We start from the raw sequence: 17,552 nt of genomic DNA on the forward strand, positions 1-17,552 counted from the left end.
AACAATGAGCTCTAAAATACATGTTTCGGCTCAAGATTTCTTATGTGGGGAGGTAATCCATCCCAAGGTATCCTCAACCTGTGCCTAGTACAGCGAGCGCCCAGCACGAAAGCAGCTCAGATGCCAGTGAACGGTGGTCACTGGCAGGCCTGTCAATGGGTGCCAGTAGCGGTCTCTTCAGAGAAAAAGAAAACTCCCCTCTGCCAGATCAGTATTTTATGAGCTATAAACCAAAACCATTGCTACCACCATCACTATAATTCTATCCACAGTAATTATCATAAAGGCCTAACAATGCCTTGTAGATGAATATTCTGAGTAACTGCCCTATAACGAGGATATTTAAGACCGCACCAAAAACCAGTAGAGGGTTATACTTTACTGGACACAAGTCGGTTATGATAACGAAATTCTAGTTTAATCTGTGAAGAGATTTGAAGGTAACTGAGACACATTTAAATGGAATATACAGATGAGCTTTATTTTTATATCTGGCATGCTTGGATCCATGCCGACCCTCCAGCTGCTCGGGCCTGCCCTTAGGGGCTATGGACCGCATGACTCTATCAGCGGCACCGCCGCCACCGCCTCCGCGCCGCCTGTGTTCCCGGACTATTGGGCCCGGCAGACGCTTCCTGGGGGCGTCCCTACCGGCTCCAGCCCTCTGGATTTGGGAGCGCCCGGCTAGGAAGCCAGAGTCACGCCGGGGACCCCGGCGTCCAGGCCGCCTAACGCGCGCCCCTCGCCCGGCGCCCCGAAGCGGCCCAGAGGGGCGGGAGCCGAACCGAGCAACGAGGCCGGGCTGGGGGCGCACAGCCCCCAAAAGTGCGGGCTTCCCCCACCCCCGGCAGCAACCCCACCTCCCGCCCCCGCTGCGTGCGCGCGTGTGTCCGTCTGTCTGTATGCTCTCTCGACGTCAGTGGGAATTTCCAGCCAGGAAGTGAGAGAGTGAGCGAGAGAGAAAGAGAGAGAAGTGCACCAGCGAGCCGGGGCAGGAAGAGGAGGTTTCGCCACCGGAGCGGCCCGGCGACGCGCTGACAGCTTCCCCTGCCCTTCCCGTCGGTCGGGCCGCCAGCCGCCGCCGCCCTCGGCCTGCACGCAGCCGCCAGCCCCGCTCCCGGACCCCAGCGCCGCCGAGGCCGCAGCCGCCCGGACAGTAAGGCGGCGCCGCCGCCGCCGCCCGGCCACAGCGCGCCCTGCGCTTCCCTCCGCCAGCGCTGCGGACATGGCGCGGCGCTGACTGGCCTGGCCCGGCCCCGCCGCGCTACCGCTCGCCCCGACCCGCACCCGGGCCCGCTCGGGCTCCGGACGGCCACCGCCTCTTCTCTCTCCAGCCTGCAGGCCCGCGCCGCCCAGGAGGGAGAGACCCGCGCCAGGAGGCCGAACGCGGACTCGCCACCAGGGTAAGCCAAACTCGGGCGAGTGGGGGCCCGGCAGGGGACGCGTGGCTCGAGTCCCGCCACCCAGCTCTCCGCACCCCCTCCAGCCCCACTCGGACTTCCTCATTCCTGCGCTAACCGCGGGGCTAGACCGTGGGAGGAGGTTGACAGTAGTGAGAGGCACATGGGATTGGCGACACCGGGGTAAGGCACATCCGGACCTCGCAGGGGTTAGTCGGCCGGAGGGCCGTGGCTGCCCGGCGCTCATTTCTCTTCACGTCTCTCCGCGGGGTGGGAACGCGAATCGGAGGGGAACTCTTACAAACTTTTAAAATCCCCAACCCTAGCCCCAGCTGGGGGTTAGTGAGAAGGTTGAGGTGCGCTGCGGCGCGGAGGAGAGAGGGAAGGTGGTTGGTGCAGTGCAGAACCAGATTTCTCCTAAGGGCGTTCCATGAAATGAAAGAAGAAGTGCTTGTCAGTCCTCTTGGCAGGGAAAGCCCTCTCCAGCTCCCCAGAATTGAATAGGAGAGTCTATTCATCCCTCTCCTACTTCTGAAAGAAGTCTGGCCCTCTGTCTCTTTTTCTCTCCCTCCCCCCACCCCTCCGTACACACACACACACACACACACACACACACACACACACGATATAGTCACCTGCTATAGGACTTGATTCTGATCCTCTGGGGCCTGGCATTGGAGAGAGAAAATAAATTACCTAGTTAGATACTTAGAGCACTTTTTAGACTTGATTATGTAAAACTCTTGGACAGTGCCACCATGCATTATGCATGACTTCTGAAACAAAAATAATGTAAAAACAAAGCCTATCCTAAATGCAAGTTTTCTTTGGTCCTTAAAAACAGACACCAGGGAATGTTTGCCCTGACCAGTAGGTCTACTGAAACTGAAATGGGACTTAATGATATAGGATTTAATTATCAAGATTTGAGACATTTTCATGGACTTTGTTAAGTAGAGGTTTTCAGCATTACAAATTATGAAATAACCATATTTAACTCAAGGATTTTGTTATAAAGCTTATAATCTGAAAAAATACTTATGGTATTACTAAAACATTGAATAACTGGCATCAAAATATTCTACACACTGGTGATCTTTAGTAAATACTAAAGGTTAGGGTCAAGATGTTCAATAATTTTTTTCTAGCAGAATCCCACAACTGAATATTGTCAAGCAGTTTGAACTGCATTCGTGTTTGTTAAAACTTTAAAAGGGAAACTTAAAATTGAAGTATGTTGTTTTTCTGATTTTAATATTGTGCTTTCTAGAGATGAATCCTTTTACTGCTTGAGGCACTATGGGAATTATATATTTAAATGTATGTATTTAAATTTGAAGCAGTGTACTTTTTTGAGTTTATAAACTTGGGAAGACAGGAAATGAAAAGATATATTTCCTGTAGAATTTTACGTTCATGATTCAATTGAATTGCTGAAGTGAAAAGAACATATACGATGAATGGAGACTTGGAATCTGAGATTATTCATCCGTATTGATACACCTGCAATTCCTAAATGCCCTCCCCTGCTTGTTTAGATAAAATGTCTTCCTGGGCTGCAACCTACTGGACAAACTTGAACACAAAGTAACACACGTTATATGTACATTTAATACTGGAACCGAAAAGCTGCTTGCAGTGAAAAGCAAACCACTTCTAAACTCTTTGACACTTTTTAAAGAAAATAGTATAATCGTTTTAGGGGTTGGTGGTGATTTGAAAATCTTTTATCTTTTTTTCTGAAATTTCGTTCTTACTTTCGGCATTGGCACTCACTTGTGCTGAGTAAATGCCCCTGTTTTTCAAACCCAGATAGTAAATACTGGGGTATACATACAAAAATAGTCCTTCCCCTTTGTAAGCATTGCTTTGATCTTTGCACTTCCTTTTTACTCTACCTCTTAAACAAGATCTGTGATGACTGAGTTGATTAAAGCACAATTAATCTTGAAATAGGAAGAATTTTGGATTTAGTGATCATATTCCTTACATTTCTCTTATTACTGTTCCTGGAAACAAATTGAAGTAGTCTGAGAAACTAGTATTTATGCAGGTTGTTTTAGCTACACTTTTAGACTTGCAGATAATTGATTAAGTAAGTTACTACCTTGACTTTCAGGGATTGCTCATTGTGGTAGATACGAGGTCTAGATAGGGAATTGGCAGCTACATGAATGTTGGACTATCATTCCATCAGCAAGACCTTATTTTTACCTAATTTATGAGAGGTATTTTCTCTCTTCAGAAGAGGTGAAAGTTCTGGCTTCTGGGGGGAAGTGGTTACTTCACAACCTTCAATTGGTTTGAACTTGGGAGAAGTAAGACAAATAGTCGATATTTTCAAACAATAAAATAATTGCATCTGAGTTGCTGTATGGATTTTTCATGAAGTACTCAAAAATCTCATCTTTTTCATCTTCAGGTCTTAGTAGATGTGCTCTTCTGAGCATAGAATTGACTGCAGTAGGAAGTGTATCTGGAAATGCACAGTACTGTTGTATAACCAATAGAGTAAATACTCAGATTATGCGCTTCTAGTCCACAGATTGATCAGAAATCACATTAACAGGAATGGATGGCTATGAATGAATGGCTATGCAAAATTTCTCATTAACCTTTTTACTTTTAGTAGGAAGTTTGTTTTATTCGGTTGGTCTCTTGGTTTTCTGTTTACAATGTGAATTGTCTACAGTAGTGGGATTGTTATATTAGAAGAGAAGGAGAAGGAAAAATAGAAGTTAGTGCTAGAGGATATGTTAAGATATGCTGCTCCTACATCTACATTTGTGTCTGATCAGCGTTAATTGATGACTAGGTCTTGGTAACCAGTAGACCATATTGGAGCAATTTACTCTGCTTTTTGGGAATTAGTTCTCATTTGCACTCTTGCACCTTCCATGAATATTGAACTGACTTGCAGTGTTCTTGGAGGTGAGCAGTAAACCATCAAGAGCATATGATATCTCTTTGAATTCTGTCACTACTTTGGAGACAGAGAGTTTGGAAGAACTGAAGGTACTCAGCCTCAGGGAGAAAGGTTTGAACAATTTGGCATAGTCCTGCAAGTCAATTTGGCTCCTTGACTGTGAATTTTTTTTAATCAAAAAAGATTAATATTTGAAACCACATAATTTGGTACAGTTAATAGTTCTGGTAACATAACCAAGCCTTTTATCTTTGTAATATTTCATTAATTAGTATCCAGTGCCTCACTTTTAGAAGAAAAAAAGAGAAAAAAGTAGTTAACATTCTTTTAATGATGATGAAATTGCTTCATACTTTTGGTCTCTGCTGTATTAGAGGTTGTTCCTGGGTGCAAATTAATATACTGTCTTTTACATTTCCGGAGGTTGTTGACCTGGCCTTGAAGATCAGCCAATAGTTTAGAAAATAAGTTGTGCAAATTGCATTGCTTCACCTCAAATAATTTAAAGCCTGACAGTTCTGTACAAAATAAGAGTCACATAAGATGCGATTTGTTACAGATTATAGAAATCTCAGAAGATAGATTATGGATGAAAATGTTTGTTTAATTTTGAGTACTACTAATAAAAATAGTGCATTTTACATTTTAAAAAGAAAACAATTTTTATTCTCTTATATTTTCTGTAGTAACTAATACAGATTTAATTATCAATAATACAAATTTCATCTGCTTTAATTTATTGCCTGTTTTTGAAATTAGAATAATGATATATTTGGTTTAATTATCCATTACAAATTGCCTTATTATTTTTCATTCATCTTTCACCATTAATCCAGAAACCTTAAAATAGCTTTTCTTTTGACCCATGCCTTCAGTAGATATCAACAGACTTGAGTTCATCTATGGATCCTATTAGTTTAAACTGTGAAAAATTTTGACTGCTTAAGCTTTAAAAAAGAATTTATATACTCTATATGGCGTATTCTTTAAAATAGCCAAAATTATTTAAAAAATGAAATAAAAAGAAAGGAAAAGCTGTTTGAGAGAATCAGATTCTCTAGTTCAACTAAAAAGAAATAATATCTAATCAATACTGACGAGAAATAGCTGATGCTTAACATTGTACTTGTTGGTACGTAGTAAGCAATCAGTAACTGTTTAATGAATGAGGGACATGAAGTTGTTGCAAAATTATTTTGTTTTTTTAATGGACAGCCATCTTCTATAAGGAACAAAAATTACATTATTTTGCTTTGCCTTCTGGAAAGAAATGAACCCAAAATAGTCCTTGAGTCCTAGATATTATGGAAATCTTATCTAAAGACCACTTGAAGTTTACTAGAACAAATAATTTATTAAAAAGTACCTGGTGCCTTCCAAAAGGGGAACATTTCATTCTGAAAGAGGCATTTATAAACTAGAAAGAAAAATGCCTTTTAGTTTCAAAGTTTTAGAGGCACCTGAGCAAGATAATAAAGTAATTGGAATGATAAAAGGTGCTTGTAAAATTGAAAAATGTAACTTTTTGGTGAAATTAGAATTTCTGTACACTCCATTGAAACTGTAATGTCCAATACTAATACCTCCAAAAAAGAATGCCACAAGCACTGGTTGGTAGCCTAAGAATTGTTAGCGCTTATCTAAATTAATCAACTAAAAAGTTAAAACAAAATATGTTATTTTGTTGTTACCTCTGGAATTAAACACCTATCACCCATAAATCTGTAAATGTTAAAAGTTACTAGATGGCAAATCTCAGGAACAAGCAGCCAGTTTGCAGGGTTTACTGTACTTTCCACTTTCATACTTTAATGATTTTTGCAACACTGTAGAAGCTGGGGCCTCATCCTGGCAGAGTTTGTTCATTATTTTTCAGTTGTAGCATTTTATAAAAGTTGGCCTTGAATTTCTGAATTGAACCATTTATTTTTTGTGGACACAATTTTTTGAATGAAATATACCATTTAGACTAGAAAAGAGCAAAATGCCAATACTCTCTGTCCTAGTGCCATTGTGCCCCTGGGAGCCCTAATGCAGTCCTGTGGGAAAATAACCATTTTATTGAGTGCTGCTCACTTCAGTTCAGTCTGCTTTGCTGCCACTTAGTTCTGGATCTGACCCTGATCTCCCCTCACATCACTCACAACAAACATTCAAGTTTAAAAATTAATTTAAAAGTTAGTTACATGTATATATGTAACTAATGTGTATATTAAATATACTGATATATATTGGTTACATATATAGATACGGCAACAACCAAAAAGGTTATATATATACATATTTGTAACTAATATGTATATTAAATATAATGATACATATGTATAAATATGTATTTGTAACTAATATATATTAAATATAATTATATTAGTTACAAATTAAATATAATTATATTGGTTACAAATATGTACATATAATATTTTTTGTTGTTGCCAGCAAACTGAGGAAGAAATTAAATGTTAACATATATAACAATTGCACTGTAAAGCCGTCATTATTGAAAAGTACTCTGAAGATTAATAGTGGCAGTGTTTGTTAAAATAATAAAGTAATCCAAGCACTCTGCCTGTGACTTCGCCATGAGATGGCTTCCAGAAAAAAATAAATTTTTCTGTGTTCCCTTACGAGTTCAGTCTGCAGCTTCTGGGCACGAAGAGAAGGATAAACAAAACAAACAAGGCTCTAACTTTGTCATAATCCTTACTCTACTAGTAGAAATGTATGGACAATTCATACGTTTCATATTGGAAAATAAAGCTATTAGATTTTTCTTTGAGATGAACCTTTTTTTTTTATTTTAATTTTAATTTTTTTTTCAGTAGAGACGGAATTTTGCTCTGTTGGCCAAGCTGGTCTCAAACTCCTGACCTCAAGTGATCCACCCGCCTCGGCCTCTCAAAGTGCCGGGATTACAGGAGTGAGCCATCTAGCTTGGTCAAGATGAACTTTTTTGATAAATGAGGCTCACTAATATTTCTAGGATTTACTTTTCACTAACTTGAACTAAAGAAAGTATAAGACCTGCATAAAGTTGAACATACCTCTACAGTGTCCCATTTTAAAAAGCAATTTGTTTTTATGAATTTTGTTTCTTAAAAACAGCAGTTATTTCAAAAAATTATTATTTTTATTATGTATCATATCATTTGGACTGAAAATACTATACCATATTTCAGTGTTAGGGCACACCTATCCCTCTTTATCCCAGACATCAATTCTACCATATAACAAGTATGTAAAAAAGAAAACATAAAAGTGATGACAGACTCCCTAATCAACCTATGTGTTGGTTCTAAGCCCAAGCCTGCAGTTCATTTAAATAGTGAAAATAAATTACTTAATTGTCTTAGAAAATATGTCTTCCATGACAAGAATTTTAGGAATGAGAAAATAACTATTTTTGGATGTTTTAACACAAATTCCCGACTCATGTTTTATTGATATTTGAAGAACCCCTTTGTCTACCAGTTCTTAAGTATAGGCTTATTTTGTAGGATTTAACCATGTATTGGTGTTTGCTTGTTAAGACTTGATTTATAACCTTCAGTGTCTTTCTCTTTTAAATGGGATATGGACTTGGTAATGAGGCCAGAGGAGAATACCTTACAATTTATAGTATCTACTTATAATACAAGAACCTTCATGATTTACAAAATTAAAATGATGATGATGTGGAACGATGGAAGAAGTATGTACGGGTGACTATTTATGTAGAGGAAATTAGAAGTAGAAAGCAATGTTAAGAAGTTAAGAGTTGAAATTAAACTTAATTTTTTGCTCAGTTGCATAGTCAGGAAAGTACTTAAATCACAATTGATTTACATAAAATCAAAACTGAAAACTGAATATATAATCTAGGAAGTAGGAAAAAAATTTTTAGTGTGTTCATACTGCTAATTTCAAACCAATCAGAAAACCTGGGGAACTAATTTTCAGAGGAGATGGCTTAAAGTGAACCAAAAATATAGCCATTTCTCTACCCTATTCATTTAATGCATTCATTTTTTATACTGCTAATACATGATAAGGTGTATAGGTCAAGTATCATTTGTATATGTGTATGTAATTTTAAACCTAAGAGTCTTTTGAAAGATTGGTCAAAGCAAAGGATAATGAAAGCATAAAGATTTAGGGGGAAGAGTCCTCTATAAAAATTAAGACTTAAACTTTGTTATCGACTTGAATGTGAAGATAGAATAATCTAGAAAGTGAATGAGAATTATAAATAAAAGTACAAATCGTATATCTCATGGTTGAGATATGCAATGAGATAAATTGTATATCTCATCTAATGTGGGGTCATAATGAAAGGAGTAAGAGAGGTTGCCCTTGGATAGAACCTTTTGGCAGACATTTCATAATGGATTATCATGTTTTTGCTAAACTGATAAGAATGGACATTTTCACCACATTATGAAGAAACACTTTAGAAGTCAGTTGCAATCAAGCAAATATAAGTACCTGGGAAATTAAAATCAAAAGCATGGTAGTCCAACAATAGTCAGATGCATTTACTAGCTCTCATACCGTATCATAGCATTAATTTGACATAATATCTTTATGGTGTCTCTTTATATATTTATTCGATTTCCCATTTAAGACATTTAACCAAATTTAACAAGCAATCCTTAGAAACTTTAAAAATATTTCCTATTTTAAACCATTACATAGTCTTTTACCCTGCAGTTACAATTCTTTTTATGATGGGTGGGGAAGTATCCCATTTCTCTTAGAAAGTCTCCTATGATAGCCAAATAGGAGTCAGCCCAGGTTGCTTAGAGTGGTAGTTCAATCCTGTGTTGAAATAGATGACTTTTGGAGTAATTGTCCTATGTTTACTAAGTATCTGTTGAACTGTAGGAGTTTAGTCATTCAAGGTAAGCCACAGAAATCATTTTATTGATGAGGCACTTAAGTATCTTCACATCTATATGCCAATATTAAATTTCTCATCATCCCTGATCCCCACCCCTCTGTACAGATTGGTATCCCCAGCACATTAGGGAATGCAGTTGTTAGCTTGTTAGGGTCCATTCAGTAGATTTCCCATGCCAGAAATCTAGAAGCCCTTCTTATACATTCAGCTTTCTTCTTCAGTCAGTCACCAAGTTCTATCAAGTCAGCCTCCTCATCTCCAGAATCCATCCCTTCCTCATTGAATTTCTAGATTTTATTTTTGCATTGTCTCCTGCTTCTGACCCATCCTTCATTTTGCATAATGGTCAGCTTTCTAAAGTGTAAATTGGATCATGTCTCTGCAGTGAATTCCAGTTGTCTTCACATGCTGATACCCATATACCTCACCCCCTTACTCCCTCCCCTGTTCCCCAACCATCCCCTAATCTCAGATTCTCCACACCAACCTTCAGTTTCCTACTCACAGTTTCTGACTTTGAATACCTTTGCTTATGTCCTCCCTGTATGAGAAGTGCCTTTTCTTTCCTAGCCATCCTGCTAACTACTAAACCCTTAGGCCTGGTTTGAGCATCACCATTTCTCTCACTTGCCTTTCTGTTTTCTCCCTCCCCTCTCCATAAAGAGTTATGTGGCCCCATTCTGTGTTCTGAATTCCTGTGGGTCCTAGAAAAGAAACATCTTGAGGGCAAGGAGTTCATCTTACTTACTTTTTATTTGCACAGCACCTGGTATGTTTGCTGAATAAGTAAATACTGAACAAGATATCGAGAGACAGTGCTGCCAATTAACTGTGTGGCTCAGAGCAAGTTAATTAACCTCTCTGAGTCTTATTTTTGTTCTGTAAAAAAATGAGGTTTGGCCAAATGAGCATCTCTCTCTAAAATTATGTGTTTCTTTGATATAATTGTATTAATTGGAAGACTTCAGATTTTCTTGTCATATTGAGATAGGTCAACTTAAGAAAAATGCATGTGAGTAAGTACCAAGCCAATTCTTGATTATCAAATTGATAATATGAGGAACTGCCCATTTTTTGGATAATGAGTTACAATTTTTAGTCTCAGTATAGCTTCTTTTTCAAATCCAGATGTTTCTGGTGTTGAATTTTTTCATTATTAACCAGTCTCTCACATTCATATTTCTCCAAAGAAATTTATGGAAAGCTTGAGACAAAAATTGAATATAAAGTTTAATATTTAAATGCTGGATTGATTCAAGGTCTCACTAATTATATTTGGAGGGAGAAGAAGGGGAGGTGGTGGTAGTATGAGATGAATCCTCCTCTGTTCCTTCCTAGAAGGAACACAACGTCCTACATCAAGAAGAAAGACAGAAGCATATCTTGGAGATATGAAAAGAACCACCAGGTAAACCAAAAAGAAAAAGTCAGCCTTTGAAAAGCAGGATTAGAGATGAGGAGGGGTGGGGTAGTGGAAGCATTGCTTGTTTATAGAAGCTCTTCCATCTTCGCATAGTATGATTTTGTTGTTTTTATTATTTTTTCCTTCCTTTTTTTGACCTCTAGCTTTAGCAGAGTACAGTTGACAGAAATTATATATGTTTATGGTATACAAGATGACGTTTTGGTATACATATGCATTGTGAAATTATTAAATCAAGCTGATTAGTCCTTTCTTTGTGCCAGACACAGTTCTAAAGACAAGGCATACAGTGCCAAACAAGACAGAAATCCAGAAATTCATGGAGCTTAAATCAATATAGTCTTTTCAGTTTTTAAAATTTTCTTGCTGGGCATAGTGACTCACACCTGTAATCCCAGTACTTCAGGAGGCCGAGAAGGGAGGATTGCCTAAACCCAGGAGTTTGAGACCAGCATTGACAAAATAGCAAAACCCTGGTCTCTACAAAAAAATTTAAAAATTAGCTGGGCAATGTGGCACATGACTGTGGTCCCAGCTCTTCAAGAGGCCGAAGTAGGAGCATCACTTGAGCCTGGGAGGTTGAGGCCTCAGTGAGTGGCGATTGTGCCACTGCAGTCCAGTCTAGGCAACAGAGCAAGACTCTGTCTCAAAAAAAGAAAATAAAAAAAAATAGAAAAAGAAACTTTCTTTTTACATTAGCCTTTTTTAAGTTAAAGAATCCCATAGCTTAAAAAGTACACAAATATTAATGCTGCAACTTTAGAGATTTATCTCAAGGTGAACACGTTTAACCTAGTTGGTGGTCAAGGAATAGTACACTGGCAGCACTGCAAAAGCATCCTATCTGTCCTTCTTAGTTAGGACCCCTTCCCTCCACTGTCATTTAAAAGATTTCACGAACAACTTTTGGATTATGTGTATGTCAATTCTATGACTCATATATATCCACATAGACAATGAAGCATTGACTGAATGAATTCATTATTCCAAGGTGCTAATAATGAGCTTCACACCAGTGGGAACTCTGCTGTGTCAGGTGGGCCCTAAGGTCAGTTCATTCCAGATATTCCTCACTAAACAAAATACTGGTTTTCCTAAGTTGTTAGTAAAAAATATAAAACTGATTACATTCTCATTTACTTATTATGAATTTAAAAGTAAAAAATTTGCTTAATACCAAGTAGCCAGGGTCACTGACAAAGAGACATGGAAGAAAGAAGTATTCACATCTGATGTTATCAGACATAGAAAAGAGAGTAGAGTTCACCTATTTCTCCCCACTCATTTTATACATTGACATCTGTATGTGTGTTGTGTTGTTTTGTTTGTTTGTTTTGAGATGTGATGTTGCTCTGTCATACAAGCTGGAGTGCAGTGGTGCAATCATGGCTCACTGCAATCTCGACCTCCTGGTCCCAAGCTATCCTCCCACCTCGGCTACCCAAGTAGCTAGGACTACAGGCATGCACCACCATGCCTGGCAAAATTTTAATTTTATTTTACCTTTTAAAATTTTTGTAGAGATGGGGTCTCCCTATGTTGCCAAAGCTTGTCCCCAAACACCTGGACCTCCCAAAGTGCTGGGATTATAGATGTGAGCCACCACACCCAGCCATGTGTACGTTAAAAGAGTTTATCTGTATGAGTGGTCAGTGTAGAAAGGGCTTCATGGAGCCTGATTTTGATGGCATGCAAGTTATTATATTTGTGTATATGTAATCAGAAGGCCTTCACCGTGATTATTTCTTCAAGGGAACCCTTTGTGCCTCCAGGGTGATTGTACCCGTGTTCATAGGACCAAACATTGCTGGTTCACATAATGACTCTTTTTCTTTTAAAACATGAAGGACATATTTTTATGGATTTTTGAGGATTAATAGAATAAAAATCTAAAATAAGTCATATTCAGGTTCAAGAGAACTAGATAAGTTTCTCTATATTTGAACAAAAGAATACTAGTCTCTTAATTCATAATGCATGAGGTCTTATTCTTCCTCAGTCTGAAAATATGAATATTCCAAAATGGTACTCAAGGCAGAGGCTACATATCAAAATTAAAATCCTGTGATACTATGTTTTTAGGGAAGAAGAAATCTGTAGCATTAGAAATGTAGACGCAAAAGGTCAGAACAAAGTCCACTATGTCAAGTCCCTTTTTCATGCCATCTGAATGAAAGACCTCACACCACGAACAGAGGTACTGAAGCAGTTTTTATGTGGAAATGGTAGGCAGCAGTATCTCAGGAGTGACTTTAATTATAACATTTAAAGTTTTATCTAACTTACTATAATCTTTAAAGAACTTCTCTAGCTCTACAAGTTTATTCTTGGCAGAATTTGTGCTAATATAGTATTAATAAAAATAAATTTTACTTAGAGTATGATATAAATTACTCTTAATTACAATATAATTTTAAAATGCCCAAAACATCTTTTGATCTTATGAATTTCAGTCCACTATGGTTAAGAAGACAACCATAGGCAAAAATTTGTTTTTTATGGAACACGTTGGAATGCATTCTAATCACTTCTCTAAGAAAATCCCTGTCCCCCATGATTATAGTGAACATGATACAGCAAGAATTTAGATGCTTCTTTCAGGGGGGTGAGGTTGTATATTCTATAGTCTATTGATTCTAAGAGGTACTTTTTTCTCCCCCAGTTTAACAGTTTTGCTTAATTATATACCTTTCAGGATTTGTTTTTTGGATATTTTTCTATTACTCGTTACTGATTTAATTCTACTGTATTTAGATAACATACTCTGCATGCTTTCAATTCTTTGAAATTTATTGAGACTTATTTTATGGCCAGGGATGTGATCTATCTTCGTGACTATTCCATGTGTACTTAAAAATAATGTGGACTCTGGGCCGGGCGCAGTGGCTCAGGCCTGTAATCCCAGCACTTTGGGAGGCCGAGGCAGGCGGATCACGAGGTCAGGAAATCGAGACCATCCTGGCTAACACGGTGAAACCCCGTCTCTACTAAAAAAATACAAAAAATTAGCCAGGCATTGTGGTAGGCGCCTGTAGTCCCAGCTACTCGGGAGGCTGAGACAGGAGAATAGCGTGAACCCGGGAGGCGGAGCTTGCAGTGAGCCGAGATGGTGCCACTGCACTCCAGTCTGGGCGACAGAGCGAGACTCCGTCTCAAATAATAATAATAATAACAGTAATAATAATGTGGACTCTAAAATCATTCAGTGGGGTTGTTGTAGACATACACTAGGTTCTTTTGATTGACAGTTTTGTTCCTAAGCTTTCTATATCTTTCCTACTATGGTATGAATGTGTCCCCACCAAATTCCGGTGTTGAAATAGGATCACCAATGTGACAGTAGAAAGAGGTAGAGCCTATAAGAAGTGATGGGATTACGTACCCTTTTAAAAGGGCTTGCCGGAGGAAATTTGTCTCCTCTTGCCTTTCCGCCCTCTGCCATGTGCGGACACAGCATTCCTCCCCTCTAGGGGATGCATCCCTCACCAGACACCAAATGCTGGTGCCTTCATCTTGGACTTCCCGTCTACAGAACTGTGAGAAATAAACTTGGGCTGTTTATAAATTACTCAGTCTCAGCTATTCTGTTACAGCAGCACTGACAGACTAAGACATTTCCTGACGTTCTGTTGCTTTACTTTTATCAATTACTGAGAGAGGAATGTTAAAAATCTTAACTGTAATTGTGGATTTGTGATTTTTTCCGTTAGTTCTTCCACTTTTTGCTTCATATATTTTGAAGCTTTGTTAATAGGTGCATACACAACAAGATAATTGCTTTTATTTGATGAGTTGGCCGTTTGATTCATTCTTGCAGTGTTCCTCTTTGTCCCTAGTAATATTTCTTCTCTTGAAGTCTGCTTTATCTGATATTTTAGAATATAGCCTGCTTTTCTTGTATTTAGCATTTGCATGATATAACTAGCCCCGTGTGCCATCTTCATACATTTTAACTATCTGTGTCTTTAATATTAAAGTACAATTCTTATGAAAAGCATATACTTGAATCTTGCTTTTTAAAAATCCAATCTGATCATCTCTATCTTCTGGATGAGTTTACTCCAGTTCCATGTAATATTATTACTGGTACGTTGGGTTTAAGTCTCTCATCTTGGTAATTAATTATTTGTGCTATCTATTCTTTATTCTTTTTTTTTTTTCTCCTTTTCTGCCATCCTTTGAATAAATCAAGTTTAGTGTTTTAAATTCCATTTTATCTCCTTCATTGGTTATTTTCTAAAGTGGTTACTTTACCACTTTAGAAACATATTTATTTATTACCATATGCATCTTTGAGTCTATAATTAATTAATGTGAGAACTTGACATTGTTATACTTCTGTTTATCCTTCTGTGCTATTGTTGTTATACATTTTACTTTATATGTTATAAACTCCAAAATATATTGTCTTGTTTTGCTGTGAAGAGTCAATTGTCTGTTTAGGAAATTAAGATAGAAGAAATCAAAGTATTGTGCTTACTCACATATTTATCATTATTGATGCTTTTTATTCTTTCATAAAGGTCCAACTTTCTATCATTTCCCTTCAGCATGAAGAAGTTTTTTTAGCATGTCTTTTAGCAGATCTGCTGGTGATGAATACTCTTAGCTCTTGTTTACTTGAAAATGTCAATTTCATCTTTATTTTTAAAAGGTATATTTGCTGAATATTCTGGACCAATCTTTTTTTTTTCTTTTACCACTGTAAAAGTGCCTTTACAATGCCTTCTAGCTTGTACTGGGACTATTGATCATCAGAAACATCATGCTTATCATGCTTATCATGCTTATCATGCTTATCATTGTTCCCCCATATATAATATGTCCTTTCTTGTCCTTTGCTGTTTTGGGATTTTTTTTTTTCCTCTAGCATTAGTTTTTAACAATTTGGCTGTAATATGCCTAACCATGGTTTTATTTGTTTTTATCCAGCATAGAGATCTTTGAGATTCTTGGATCTGCGGGTTGACTTTTAAAAAAATCAAAATTGGAAAAATTCTCAACTGGTATTTTTTTAAATATCTTTTCTGTCTTTTTTCTCTTTCTGGGATTCCATGTTACAAATATGTAAGACTGCTTAATATTGTCCTGTAGGTCACTGAAGCTGTGTTCACTTCTTTCTGCCTCTTTTTCCTCTGTGATTCAGTTTGGAGAGTTTTTATTGACCTTTCTTCTAGTCTATTGGCATTTTCTTTTATAATGTTAAATATGCTAAGTCCATTTAGTGAAATTTCGTTTCAGTTCTAAAATTTCTGTTCTTTTTTTTTTAAAGAAAGGTGTGCGTTTCTTTGCCGATATCGCCTGTCTGTTCGCTCATTATCTTCATCTTTTCCTTTACATTATTGACCATATGCTATTAACCATCTTAATGTCATTGCTTGCTAATTTCATCATTCGTGTCATTTTTTTTCTCAGTCTTATTTTCCTATTTCTTTGCAGGCTTCATTATGTTTTGTTGTACATTGTGGATATTCCATTGCAGAGAGTTTGGGATTTTTGTCTTCCTTTAAAACGTGTTGAGTTTTGTTGTAACAAGCAGTGAATTTACTGGTGAATCACCTGGTTTTACTAAGATAGGTTTAGAGTAGCCCTTATTTTAGGATGTTTCTAACGCCCTTCGTGTGGTCTTTCTGAAATCACAACTGAATGCTCATAGTGTTCAGTGATGTCTTTCCACCCTAGATTATTACAACTTCAGTGTCTCTCAGCACTATATGATGTCTGGAATTTCCATTTAGCTCTTAGATGGCCAGAAACTGTTTTCTATTAGGTTTGCAGGGTCTTGTCCTACAGTATCACAGCTTAGTATTTGGCCAGTGACCAGAGCTGACCCCTATGTAGATTTCTGAGGCCCTTGCTTTTTGTTTAAAGCCTTTCTTTGTGATATTCTGCCCATTGCTGTTACCTCTTTGGGCTCTCCCTGAGTCATGATTTGGAAAGCGTCCTCAGTCAAAAAGTGAGGGCGAATTTAGAATTTACCTAAAGCACCTTATAATGTGCTAGCCCTATGATGTCCAGTGTCTTCAATTACATCTTTAGGTATTTTGTATGGCTTCACAATTGAGTATAGCAAGGTGGCAAGTTCAGATAACTGTTAATCTGTGACAACTAAAACCAGAATTTGACATTCTGACAAACTTGAAATTACAGTGCTTCTTAAAATTAATGCAGTATTTTTTAAAAAAAACAAAACAAAACAAAACAGTGTCTTCCAATTTGGCAATACAAAAAAGCAAAACTCCCATCTCTACTTTTTAGGCACTTCTGTCCATTTGAGAAGATTATAAATGTATAAAGTTAGATTGCAGTAAAACTGTGCTGTCTAGTGTTAAGTCACCAGTATATATAAGTGTTATAGATATTATGTGACTACAGAGCTATAGGTTACAGGAAAAATATAGGATTTCTTGGCGGAGATTGGATTTAACTAGAGCCTTAAAGAGTGGATGCTATTGAGGTAGAAAAGATGGCATTTCAGGATGCAGGGCATACTGTGAACAAATGTACAAGAAGGAAATGAGCAAGACATTTTGAATGATTAATCTGTCTATCATAGGGAGTTTTGGTTGGGACATAATAGTAGTTGATGCTTATAATATGATTTAATATAATAATGTATGTGCTGAGTGTTTGAAGTCTTTGAACTTTATCTTATAAGTAATATATAATGTGAAAGATACTTAAAGAGGAAGAAACCCTGCAGTGAGGGAGAACAGTGCAGAGCCTATTACTGTCATTCAGGAGTGAGGCAATAAAGGTCTCTCCTAGGATGTTGGAAAGAAGGGAGCAGATCCAAGAAACAACATGAAGAAAATAATCAGCAGAAATTGGTTATTGACTAGACGTGTGAGAATGATATATTGGCAGAAATTGGAAAGTCAAGAATGGGGCTCACTGCAGCAGGAATGATGAAATTGGTTTTAGATA

The 17,552-nt window shown here is 37.7% G+C and overlaps 2 protein-coding genes across 5 annotated transcripts in view; one reads left to right on the forward strand and one right to left on the reverse strand.

Moving 5' to 3' along the window:
- Positions 1 to 460: 460 nt before the first annotated feature.
- LOC117085713 (skin secretory protein xP2-like) lies at positions 461 to 1,931 on the reverse strand. The gene has a single exon (XM_033214884.1). It carries the CDS (start codon positions 1,645 to 1,647, stop codon positions 685 to 687), a length of 963 nt encoding a protein of 320 aa, XP_033070775.1. The 5' UTR covers positions 1,648 to 1,931; the 3' UTR covers positions 461 to 684.
- NFKB1 (nuclear factor kappa B subunit 1) overlaps positions 946 to 17,552 on the forward strand; it is a 131,132-nt gene continuing 114,525 nt past the window's right edge. For 2 of the 4 annotated variants that reach the window (XM_033214882.1, XM_033214883.1), the window contains exon 1: positions 1,315 to 1,403. The gene's annotated coding sequence lies outside the window, so the exon portion shown is untranslated. Of the gene's footprint in view, positions 1,404 to 17,552 lie in introns of all 4 variants that reach the window. The other 2 variants (XM_033214880.1, XM_033214881.1) reach the window with 2 other exon arrangements.

The sequence above is a fragment of the Trachypithecus francoisi genome, unplaced genomic scaffold, assembly GCF_009764315.1.
Source record: "Trachypithecus francoisi isolate TF-2019V2 unplaced genomic scaffold, Tfra_2.0 Lachesis_group1, whole genome shotgun sequence".
Taxonomy (NCBI): domain Eukaryota; kingdom Metazoa; phylum Chordata; class Mammalia; order Primates; family Cercopithecidae; genus Trachypithecus; species Trachypithecus francoisi.

Bases quoted from the DNA above. Each gene is read 5' to 3' on its own strand.
- LOC117085713 (XM_033214884.1), bottom strand. From the start codon at position 1,647: ATGAGCGCCGGGCAGCCACGGCCCTCCGGCCGACTAACCCCTGCGAGG.